This window comes from Tachypleus tridentatus, chromosome 11 (assembly GCF_004210375.1).
Source record: "Tachypleus tridentatus isolate NWPU-2018 chromosome 11, ASM421037v1, whole genome shotgun sequence".
Taxonomy (NCBI): domain Eukaryota; kingdom Metazoa; phylum Arthropoda; class Merostomata; order Xiphosura; family Limulidae; genus Tachypleus; species Tachypleus tridentatus.
Genome location: NC_134835.1, coordinates 77,242,487 through 77,255,040, shown reverse-complemented (window position 1 = coordinate 77,255,040; position 12,554 = coordinate 77,242,487). Strand labels below are relative to the sequence as shown.

Sequence of the window (12,554 nt, the reverse complement as noted above, 5' to 3'; positions counted from 1 at the left end):
ATTTTAACCCTATTGTAAGAGTTGTAACTTAGATATATAATCTGTTTAATCTTTTTTTTAAGAAAAAATAAATAAAATTCAAATTTTAATTTCTGCACAGCTCCAGAAGAGTTTCATCTGTAAACAACACATTTGTAAGTTTACTTTTACTAAGAATTTTTTGCCCATTCTCAAAAATAACTAATTTTGCTAAAAAGCTATTACCTTTTGAAAGTATATTATCATTTGCTTAGATTTCAAACATTTCCTTTCTTTTTTTGTATTTAGGTTTTGTAGCAGCCTTTGCTGCTACCCCTTTAAGACACAATATCAGGAGCTTTGGTCATTTATTAATGAAACACAACTTTCAAAACAGCTACAGAGAAAGTTTAAATATAACTGGATACAGCAAGCATAGGAATTTTCAAGTCATAATACAGTAGATATAGTGGTTTGAGCAGCAGTTAATGGTTTTGCAGGAACGTTTATGGTCTGAGTGAAAGTTCAATTACATATATTTGAAAATTACAGAAATATTCTAACACGAAAAGACATCAGGTGGGCTTACTTAGGTTAACTGAGTAGGGAAGGTAACAACAAAATATTCTGATGACTCAAATCCTTACATATTACATATTATACTTATGTTTATTTTAATCAATAAACTAACTACAACTGACTAATGGGCTACTTAATTAATTTTAATTGCAATCATTGCATGTTTTAAATAAACAAATTATTATATTTGTCAGTGATAGAAAAACATTGTTTTCATTATTTGATTATTATTTTGTTACATTTACAAGGATCAATGAGTAAGTATAGCATGTTTTAAATATATAAAATTAGTGATTACACAGTTGTCTCAGCATTAATGAGTTGCCAAGAAGTAAATGATCAAATTACCTTTAAAATATATTTATGCTAAATGTTTTCATCAACTAATTAATAAGCCCAGCTATAATCAGAAACCAAACTGGTAAAACCAACACAACAAATTAGAAACTAAAGCACAATCAGTACAACTTTTGTATGTACAGTAGTAAAACATTGCTATTGAAATATTAAATATGATATGCAATATTCCAAATTTTAATTTCAAATTATTCCAGTCATCCATTATACACAATGTCAAGATTTTAAAACTATAAAATACAGTATATAGTATATCTAACATTAATATTTTGTGCAACTACCAACAAAAACTAGTGATTTAATGTAATTTTCCAAAGATATATTGCCCTGTTCTGGAACTGGGAAAAACAGTGTTGATACAGACTGAGCAATTACATTTAAATATCTAAAATTTAAACAAAAATAATTATATATTTTATTTGATACCAAACTTTATTAAATTTTTTTACAAAATATAGTGTTAAACAGACTACCATAATCTTACCAGTCTTCTCCAATCTTGTATACATAAATAATATTGTCAGTCTGTCCCACAGCTATTTTTGTTGAATCAGGTGAAAATGCCACAGCTTTTACAATATAACTCTTTTTGCCATACTGTAAATAAATAGATAAATATATACATATATACATATATAATTATCAACAAAGTCTAAGATACTGAACAGCACAAGATTATTATTCACATATATCAGGTCATCCCTTAAGGAATGTCCAAATTTAGGTTCATAAAACGAAAGGATTTCAAACACTTTTAATGTTATTTAATCAATAGTTTATGTTCCATTATTATTAATTACTTCCTTCCAACAATTCACAAGCTTCTGAATGCCACTTCTACAAAATTCTTGAGGTTTGGAGGAAAATAAGGTAGAAAGAGTAGTTTTGACATCTTCACGTATTCCAAGCTCTTTTCCATCAAGATAGTTCTGCAAACTTCAGAATAGATGATAATCAGATCGGGCAAGGTCTGGAGAATAAGGAGGATGTGGAAGTTTTTCCCAGTCTAGCTCTTCAATCTTTGCTGATATGATCCTTGCTGTATGGAGCCGTAACACAACACCTTTACAATTGATCAAAGCAGGCCTCTTTTCTTTCATTGCAACATTCAAGTGCTCTAACTGTTGACAATAGAAGTCTGATGTAATCGTACATTGAGTGGCAGCAACTCAAAGCAGATCACACCAACAATATCCCGCCAAACACTTAACAAGACTAGGGTGGAGGTCCATTTTGGGCTGTGCTTTAGCCAGTTTACCTGCACTAAGCCATTGTCTGTGGCACTTAACATTTTTATAATATATCCATTTTTCATCTCCAGTCACTAACCTGTCCAAAAAAGATGAGTCACATTCATGATAGTGCAGAGAAGTGCAATTGTCCACTCTTGCTCTAAGGTTAGCTTCTGTCAAATCATGGGGTTTCCATTTTCCAAGTTTTGGAACCTTTCCAAGCTGTTGCAGATGACAGTGAACTGTTGAATGGGTTGAATTAAACTTCTGTGCTAGTCCTTCAACTGTTAGAACAAACTCTTCATCAAGTGCAACAAGCAACAAGTCATCATTAAACTCAACAGGACAACCCAAACGTAGTACATCACTTAAGCTGCAGTCACCTAATCTGAACTTCTGAAACCACCTTCGACATTTTCTTTCATTGAGAGACTTTGCACCATAAACACCTTGAATGTTTTGTGTAGTTTCTGCTGCACTGTTGCCTTTTTTAAACTCATAAAGCATTATATGCCTAATGTGCTCCTCAGACACATCCATCTTCATAAGGGTTTATTTGATTAATGATTTGAAAAAGTGGAGTTGGATTAATTTCTTTTATTTGTCTGAACATTTTTATACACATCCTACTACATATTTTAGTCAGTAAAGCCTTCTACAGATACAGAAATGATGATGCACTTTCTGTATTAAATTTTTGGACATTACTTAAAGGATAACCTGATACATATAGAAAATATAAGTAATCTTACATAACTTACATCTTATAGTCCAAAATACACACATAATATCTCGACTCATGGTATTGAGTACAAAAAACATTATTTTATTAGTAAATGAATACTACTTTACATTTTACATCTGATCAATTATAAAGTTACACCATATCAAATACTGCTCACAAATTTTACACATCATTTCTCTGATCCTTCCATCAAACTTGAAGTAAACACTCTTAGTTATGGAGATAAGAAGGCTGTGTAAATAGTGTACATGTAGCTCAAATAATAAGACTTCTAGATACACTTCCCAGTATGATAAATATTAATTTGGCAACACGACTACACATTGTAAATAATACAGATACCAATAAAGTGGGTAATCGTTTTACTTTCTGGAACATATGTTCAGTTACATTTATGCAATACATCTTACCTGGCCACCAGACAACTGAACTTTGAAGTGCTTACAATTAAAAGCACACATGACAAACCCTTTTTACAACATCCCAGATTATATTCATTAAAGGCTCAACATGGCCAGGTGGTTAAGGCACATAACTCATAATCCGAGGGTTGCAGGTTCGAATCCCCATCACACCAAACATGCTCACCCTTTCAACTTTCAACTATGGGGCATTATAATGTGATGGTCAATCCCATTATTCATTGGTAAATTGAGTAGCCCAAGAGTTGACAGTGGGTGGTGATGATTAGCTGCCTTCCTTCTAGTCTTACACTGCTAAATTAGGAACGGCTAGTGCAGATAGCCCTCGTGTAGCCTTGTGCGAAATTCAAAACAAACCAAATCAATATTTATTAAGGCATAAATAAAATGCTATGTCCAGGAATTACTTTTAAATAAAAAGTGTGGAATTGAAAATTATTTAATATACATTTGGGAACTTTTACAGCCTTACGTTTAGATTTCCATGAAAGCTATTTACAATTCACTTTGGATTACACAATAATATCTATTAGTTAACCCTCACATTACCAACTGTTTTACAGATCATCAGCTACTGCTGAAGTCCACATATTTCATCATACTGAATAATTTTATATTTTATCTGTTACAACATTTACTGTAAAGAATTAAAAAATGGGTGCAATTAGTTACTTTCTATGTAAAACACACAAGAAACTCCAGCAACAATTAGTAGAATTTGTTCCAGTAATGGTGGTACTTTGTTTACATTTTTTTGCATGACTCAGATATTATTAATTACCTTTATCTGGACTTTTGTAAAGGCACACACAATCCCTACATTACATCTGAGGATAAGTTTATACCACATTAGTGAGTATATAAAAAAAGAATTAAAAATACTGTAATTAATAATATTGTAACAGCTAGTCCAAGACTCAATTTAATAAAAGCAACAGCATACACATACTTTTTGATCAATTGGCTTAGTTGAAAATTTATCTCGCCTTTCTCCATTTTCATCAAACAGTAAAACAACTCTATCAGCTGTGCAAACTGCCAACTTTGCATTATTAGGAGACCATGCTACAGCTGTAATCTTGGCAGCACCATCCTAAAAAGGAAATTACATTTGTAATTTTTTGTTGTAATTCACTTATGTTACCTGTGGTTTGGTTCTGAATATGAAATACATGAAGTTTTATTGTATTTTACTTTCTTTTTATATTCATTATTATAAGTAAAAAACATCAAATATCAAACTTTTTTTTCCTTTGAAACTTCTTAAAATCTATTAATTTTTGCTTTTCTTAATTATAAAGGGCAATACTTATAAATTCAGTTCAACATTTATTTCTTTACACTTAGTTTATACAGTAATTTTGAATGAAATCTTAAAAAGTTTTAGAACTCAGTCATTTTTTTTCCTAAGTGTGTTAATTCTAAAACTATATGTGTATATATAACTATATATATATATATATATTTAAGCTAACATAATTTCAAACACTTCACAGACAGTACATATACAAAAATCATTTTGAAATGTTACCTGAGGAGGCAATAGCGTTTTCATATACTTAAGATGCATTGCTAAACAATCTTTTGAACCAGTCACAGGTAGGTACTAGCAACAATACTATTAGTATTAACAGTAATAATACAATCTACTGAGGTTTCTCCACTGATTAAATGTTGAATGAACCCTCTTTTTTCTGTTTATGGTATTAGCCTGCCAGCTGCACTGCAATCCATCTTTATGCAACCTTCACTTTTTCTTTTTTCAATTTCACAAGACTCGTTTTAATTTCCTGTAAATTACAAAACACCAGTGCATGATTTAGCAGAACGAATACAATACCTTATTATTCAAAACTATAGCCCTAAATAAGTCATAATTACACTATTACAGTTACAACTTGTAAGCTACACTTACAAATTACAGTGAATATGAAAATACTGATACTGATACATTGACAATTTTGATGACTGTAAATAATAATACTAAAAGTAATATATCTTTTCCCTTGCTTTAAAGTTCAAACATAGCTTTCATCGCTTTCTACCACAATCTCATTAATAATAATAGTAATAATTTACTACACGTAATAAAAATAATTTGTACATATCACATTCAACAACGATGATACATCTTACTATAGCCAATGTGGTAGAACAGTACAATCCACTCACTTAGATACGAAATCTCATGGAATGTCAACACCTAAAGCGTACTCTAACACAAAATACACTAATAATAAATAAATTATTGTGAATATATATATATATACATACATACAGACACACATAAATACATATCCGAAACTATTAACCTGCTAGATTATTCGCGTATTTGTTTTATTTATTAACACATTGGCGGAATTGAACACCGGTGACAGCAAAGGCTCGCCTCACTCCAATTGAGTAGTCACAGTGTTGCGTCGTTTCTACTTCTAAACCAATGACCACAGGATTCGCTCGCTTTCTTCTTTGTGGGTATGTTGGAAATATTTGATACCCTGGAGGGTCAGGTGCAAAATACCTCTTCCTCCATCCATAACTTTCATTTTAGCTACTACTATGTTGTAGTTATAGTGTTTAGGACCAGAGTAACCCACAGTACTACAGCCCTTTTCAGGGCAATGTCCATGTATTGTCTTGAGTTGCCTTTTTTTTCATATAAATGTTTATTTGGAATAAAGTAATTAAAATTATGTTATGTTTTTTTGAAAATAAAATATTACAAAGAAGATATTTAATAAATCAAGTAGATTGGTTTGGTTTGTTTTGAATTTCGCGCAAAGCTACACGAGGGTTGTCTACGCTAGCGGTCCCTAATTTAGCAGTGATAATCCAAAGGGAAGTCATCACCACCCATTACTAACTCTTTTACTAACGAATAGTGGGATTGACCGTAACATATAACGCCCCCAAGGCTGAAAGGGCGAGCTTGTTTGGTGTGACGGTGATTCGAACCTGCGATCCTCTGATTACGAGTAGAGTGCCTTAACCACTTGGCCATGTCGGGCCCAGGTGGAAGCAATCAGCCAGTAGCAACCACTTTTACTTTATAATTTATTATTATAAATAATTTAAAATTATTTACAATAAGTATTTTTTATTTTTAATATCAGATACCTGAAGTAAATAAATGAATGTAATACTATTACTTCTACTATTTTACACTTGAAGAATTTGGACCACATTTGGTACAGGTTCTCCTTCTTCCATTAATTTCCTCAAGATTCTTAAGGAAACAAAGCCAAATTTAATTTAAATAGCGTTTGTCCTCTTTATATAATTTAGCCCTTGCAGCCCCTTCCAAGTTTCCACTCTCTTTCCTGTTGTTTTATAATATACCAGGGTTATCTGTTCTACCTTTTTCATGTTCCATCTGTCTACTTGCTATGCCACTGGCATTATCAGTTGAATATTAGACCAAGCAGGTTGCCCAGGAATTGTCCCTTTTCAGCTAGATGTTTCACTTTCGTTGTTGAAAGACATGCTGCTGTGGCAAGGAATAAAGTCGTCATCAAATGATTATTCAAGACTCTCAAAGGTTTTATCTAAGTTGTTTGAAAAAATAAACTGTTTCCAATTTTGTAATTTAGGGTTTAGGAGAGTTTGTTGAGTGTTTTATCTTGCCATGATCTTCACTGTTAGTGGTCAATAAAATGCGTGTATCCTCATATTCTTCATATTTTGTTCTGAATGAACTGAATTCACCTGTTAATACTATCTGACCATTCAAACATTAGTTGTCTATCTCTCCACATGTGTAACGTACTTATCCATCCAGTCTTGTTTTTTCCTGACTGAGCCATCTGTTGCTATAATCAGTTTTGGTATCTGTCATGACTTTGACTGTTTTGATTAGTCGTGACCTAAACCCATTTTATACTCTTGATTTTTTCCATTGGACACAACTCCTATACGTATTTCTTGGCCCTATTGATCCATAACTTGATTAGTTTCAGTCTGTGTCCTATTGCTTCGTCTATTCTCCTTAAATGATGTGTAGTGGATTAGGTATTATTGTGGTTGGTGTGAGTAGACCTGGCTGGCTATAATCCGTTGTCTTGTAGTAATGTTGCTCAAACCATCATAAAAGCTCATAGTACTAGGTTAAATGCTATTGCCTTTTTATGCTATTCCTAACACCAGTCAAAGTCAGGGTGTTGATTTGTCTGTTCCTGTTACGTTTTTGGCTGCATTTTGTACCTTCTGTATCTTGGATATTGATGACTTTATTACTGATGCAAACAAGTGCACTCCATAAACCATTCTGGTAATGACTGTTGCCTCATCATATTGGTTAGACTGTTTTGTTATATCTTCTGTACTGCAACGCATTTAAAAAGGGCAAAACTATTCATCGATTTCACTCTAAAGTTATCAGTATATATCACTCTCATGTGATGGATCTTGACTACACTCAACACCAATAAATGTCAGATGAAATTTAGCAATTTAAGATAAGTTATTTCTTACAATAAGGATAACCAGTGAGTTATATACTTTTCAATATGACCTGGTTAGTGCATGCGAAGACTCCAGATTAACACCATATACATATGTTGATGATACAGTTATTGTAAGCAATAACTTATCTTAAATTGCTAAATTTCATCTGACATTTATTGGTGTTTAGTGTAGTCAAGATCCATCACATGAGAGTGCCCGAATCTCCCAGGTACTATGTGTTCATAACCAAATTGTCAATATCCATACAATCATAAATATCTTCAAGAACAAATATACCAAAATCATAATGTTGTAATCTCTGCACATTCTGTTGAATACTGTGTGTGACTGTCTCCACATATGAGACTATGGATCTTTTTGGTCTTTCCTATTCCACTTTGGCAGATTGACAATCTTTTATGTATTACCTTTCAACGCCTTTCACCCATAAATTTGGCATTGCTCTTAGTATATATCCGTCCAGTGTGCAACGGACTTATAAAGAGCTTGACGACACAGCAATTGGACAGCCTTTGAGATCTTTCTAAATATCCTCTTTTCATTGAAAAATTGATTACTTCATCTAGCTTCGCTTTCTATTCCATGGAGAAAATTTTGACTTTGTAGTATCTTACACCATCTCTATCTAGCGCAGGATTCTCTCCAATTCATACAGTGTCACTGATATTCGCAACACACATATATATACTTATAGAGAGAGAAAGAGATAACTACTTGTTGAATTTTGTCATTCGTTCATTTTGTGATACTGTCTCACAAAAACTTGTTTATTTTATTGTTGCTAGCTTATCTAATTCTGGAGGCAGGCATTACATTTTTCTTCATTAATTATAAAACATTCATTGTTTTACGCTTTAATATTTTGTGAACCTAACATACATTTGTCAATGTGTTTTCTAGTCTTGACCTGAACCCCTTTAATATTCTTTTTTTACTTTCATTAAGCACAACTCCTCCACATATTTCTTGGCCCCATTGATCCATAACTTGATCAGTTTCTGTCTTTATGTTATTGCTTCATCTACTCTCTTTCTAAAGTGATGATATAGTGAATTAGATATTATTGTGATTGATGTGTGTGACTTTGTGTAGTTTAACTTTGATTATCTGCAGCAACCCTCTTAAATTTGAGATGCTGAATATGTTAAGCGTCTTCTTTGTTACACAGGATTTCAAAGGAGCATTGATATCAAACTTTAACCCTTTAATCTTTTGACACACATTCACTTGTTGCTATTTTAATAATTTTGCCAACTTAATTTGGTATTATTTTAGTATTTTCAATCACATTGTCAACAGAAAATATCCCACATTGCTTACATATATGTCTCGACTTTATCCTGTAATTCTAGGAAGCTTTACTGAATTAATCTCTCTTCTTCTCACTTTCTCTTTCTTTATATCTTTTGATTTCGTTCTATCTTTATCAATCTCGATCTTCATTTCTCGGGCTTGCTCCACATCTGTTGTCTTTCATTTACTCTTCCATCTTATTGACCCCCGCTAGTACAGCGGTATGTTTACGGATTTACAACACTAAAATCAGCGGTTCGATTCCCCTTGGTGGGCTCAGCAGAGAGTCAGATGAGGCTTTTCTATAAGAAAAAACACACTTACATCTTATTTGTTCTTTTATAATGGACGTTTTGCATTTACACGCAATGAGTTAAGGCCTGTTCTGTATTGTAAACTTGTATTTTAATGGAGTTTTTGAGATGTTTTTTCTTCATTATGTTACTGCTCATTGAAACCAATAACTTTATTTCAACTCACACAAAGCACTGAGTATAGCAAGAATAAGGCCTATGACAAAGTTGCTTCTGTTTTTCTGCTATTCTTTCGTGAACACCTTTATTAGCTAGAATATGATTAATATTTTGTATTACTTCCTCCAACAATTTTTATTCACAATTTATTCACTTTCCAACTAGGTAAGACTTCAGGTGTTATAGTCGCCTATAATAAGTCGCCACAGACTTATCACTTTGCCACGGGGGGCTCGTTGAAGGGACTAGGGACTGTAATATACTTTTTACTCGAGCTTATATTGTTTGGATGTTAAAGGTGATTAATGCCGTGAGAAAAAAGAAAAAAAGACACGACATGATGCTTTAAATTAGACAAAAAAAACCAGTTTCCTGTTGAATTCAGGCATGTTTTATTAGTTGCTTTCTACAAGAACATTGTCAAATTAAAGTCGTACTTGAAAATCACCTTGTAATTTTACAGAGATCAATTGTGTGACGATTAAAGTTGTAGAACTAGGCACATTCCACTACATATTCGACTATGATTCGGTCAGTGCGAGTACATATGACGCACTTCCATTTTGTCTTCTCTGAATGAAAGATTGTTTGTTAAGTCTCATCATCGGAGTCAGAATTACCTTTGTTATTTCCGAAGTGAATCTACTGTTATTAGCGTGTTTAACAATCTGATGCACGTCAGGAATAACGTTTGTACCTGAAATTACTACAAGTTCGAACTAAGCAAATCGGAAACATTATATAACAAAAGTCTGCGTTTTTGTATGTATTCGCTTGTAACTGACGAGAAACTAGACCGATTGTTACCAAATTCTAACATTAATCTTGAAATTATACGGTGGGAGCGATCAGATTTGATCTTCCACGGGTCCGTATAGCTTTCTCAGGTGTTGAAATAGCATCAGCTAGTATACATTAATTTGGTGTTTATTTACGGTTTTATCATAAAATAATGCACTAGTGTCATGTGAATCCCCACTGCGTATAAACTAAAATATTGTAGTTTGTTTGTTTTGAACTTCGCGCAAAGCTACTCGAGGGCTATCTGCGCTAGCCGTCCCTAATTTAGCAAAGACTAGAGGGAAGCAGCTTGTCATCACCACCCACCGCCAACTTCTGGGCTACTCTCTTATCAACGAATAGTGGGATTGATTCCACGTTATAACGCCCTCACGGCTGAAAGTGCGAGCATGTTTGGTGTGACCGAGATTCGAACCCGCGACCCTCGGATTACGAGTCGAACTTCTTAATACACATAGCCATGCCGGTCCAAATATTGTAGTTCAGTAACAATTAAATCTCCTAGGCAATTTATTTATTATTTTATGTATTTTATTTAATATGTTTTATTTGTTGACACAATATATTAACCTTGAACAATTAAATTGTGCTTCATGAGCTTTACTGTAATTAAGCTTTTATATTACAGGGCTTATTTTAGAATAAGTAGTTGTGGATATTATTTATTTTAAACCGCTGGATTTTTTATGTACGAAAAATAATACTTATCAACTTATTTATTGAAATATTATTATCGTATCTATTTATTTACTACATATATCTTTGTATACAGTTTTCCTCCTATCTGTGTACATTCGGTGAATTAAAGGTTCTTGCTTTTGTACGGGGATGGAAAGTTTTTGTTTGTATTTTACGTATTTCATAATAAGTTAATATTTAATATTTAGTAATATTAACTTCTGACCTAAACTTTTAAGGTTTAAAGTTTAAAAATCAATAAAGATTAGGAACCACTATGGCAGCGATTCTATCACATTACAGTACTATAGGATTCTGTAAGTAGAAAACTAGAATTTACAAATACTACTACAATCTCATTTAGTAATAGTATAAATGGCTATTGTGTATATAACGTATGACCGTTGTCAGAATCTGTTTTTAATGTATGTGATTAAATAGTTATTTCGTGAATCGGTAGACTAGCACGGGATTTGCATCATACTAATACTTATTAACAGTAATACTGTAGTTTACGTAGTTTTAATATTTAGGTGTTCTGTGCTTGGCAGAAATCGTCTATAGGTACTACTAGTTACACGAGTTGCTTACTACTACTTGTACTATCAAGTTATTGTATTACTAGTATGTATCATTACCATTAGTATGAGTGATACAAGCATTAAGTTTCAGTGTTGCCTGTTTTGATGTTGTAATCAGTATTTACTTTTATATAATTTTGATTACAAATACAGGTCAAAGGAGATAATTAAGTCAATACAAGCCCGAGTTAGGCATTACAATATTAATTACTTCATGATTACGACAAACCCATTTGAAGTAAAAATGTATTCTAAAGATGACTGGTATGGGTGTTAACACTTTAAAATAAAGTACAAAATAATGTTTTAACCTTCTTACATCATCTTCATCTTAACAAAGAAAATATAATATTGATTAGTTTCACCTTTTGGTCTCATTATAAGAAAGGATTTTAAGTTAAAGAACAGAAAAGGTTCAAAGAAGGTTAATATGATGATTTCAAAGATGAAAGGGTTATCTTGTAGGGCTAAATTCTCATAACGTATTTTCCTCTTTTTTTTTTTCTGACTTTAAATTTTGGGAAAGGCTGAGCTTCACTGATAAGACAGTTCTATTTTTCTAACAGATTGATTGCTTATGAAATGAGGTGGTATTGGCAGTAGAGAAAGTCATTATATTTGAAGTTGCAGTTTGGAATAATTTAGGGGTGGGTATGCAAAGACAACCTTGAAAATCCTCTAATTAGGGTAACAAAAATTCAGAAAAGCATATCTTGTGGTTTAAACATCTCTATTAATAGGTATATAGAAAATACAAGATTAATATGTGCAGCAATTAATTACACAAAATTAACATAGGATGCCAAAATAATATAAAAAATATTGAAAAATACACAATTATTGTTGTAATCAACTGCAGAATCATCACTCCAGATTGTCCACCTGAACAATCTTCATCAAGGTCTAGGGTGATGATTCTTCAGCTGATTTTACAGTATTAATTCATACATTTCAATTTCTGTAGACTGTAT

The 12,554-nt window shown here is 32.4% G+C and overlaps 2 protein-coding genes across 6 annotated transcripts in view; one reads left to right on the top strand and one right to left on the bottom strand.

Annotated features, from left to right (window-relative positions):
* The window catches only part of Oseg2 (intraflagellar transport protein Oseg2), a 124,257-nt gene extending 118,727 nt beyond the window's left edge, over positions 1 to 5,530 (bottom strand). The window contains exons 1-4 of one of the 3 annotated variants that reach the window (XM_076468095.1): positions 5,466 to 5,530; positions 4,825 to 5,083; positions 4,243 to 4,386; positions 1,379 to 1,491 (exon numbers count right to left, since the gene is read on the bottom strand). In XM_076468095.1, the coding sequence (XP_076324210.1) occupies positions 1,379 to 1,491; positions 4,243 to 4,386; positions 4,825 to 4,863 (296 nt within the window). In that variant the 5' untranslated portion in view covers positions 4,864 to 5,083; positions 5,466 to 5,530. Of the gene's footprint in view, positions 1 to 1,378; positions 1,492 to 4,242; positions 4,387 to 4,824; positions 5,084 to 5,208 lie in introns of all 3 variants that reach the window. The other 2 variants (XM_076468093.1, XM_076468094.1) reach the window with 2 other exon arrangements.
* Positions 5,531 to 11,103: 5,573 nt separating this feature from the next.
* Positions 11,104 to 12,554, top strand: part of LOC143232522 (ubiquitin-associated domain-containing protein 2-like) — a 28,577-nt gene continuing 27,126 nt past the window's right edge. Inside the window, exon 1 of one of the 3 annotated variants that reach the window (XM_076468091.1) lies at positions 11,104 to 11,319. In XM_076468091.1, the coding sequence (XP_076324206.1) occupies positions 11,280 to 11,319 (40 nt within the window). In that variant the 5' untranslated portion in view covers positions 11,104 to 11,279. Of the gene's footprint in view, positions 11,320 to 11,437; positions 11,627 to 12,554 lie in introns of those variants that run through there. The other 2 variants (XM_076468090.1, XM_076468092.1) reach the window with 2 other exon arrangements.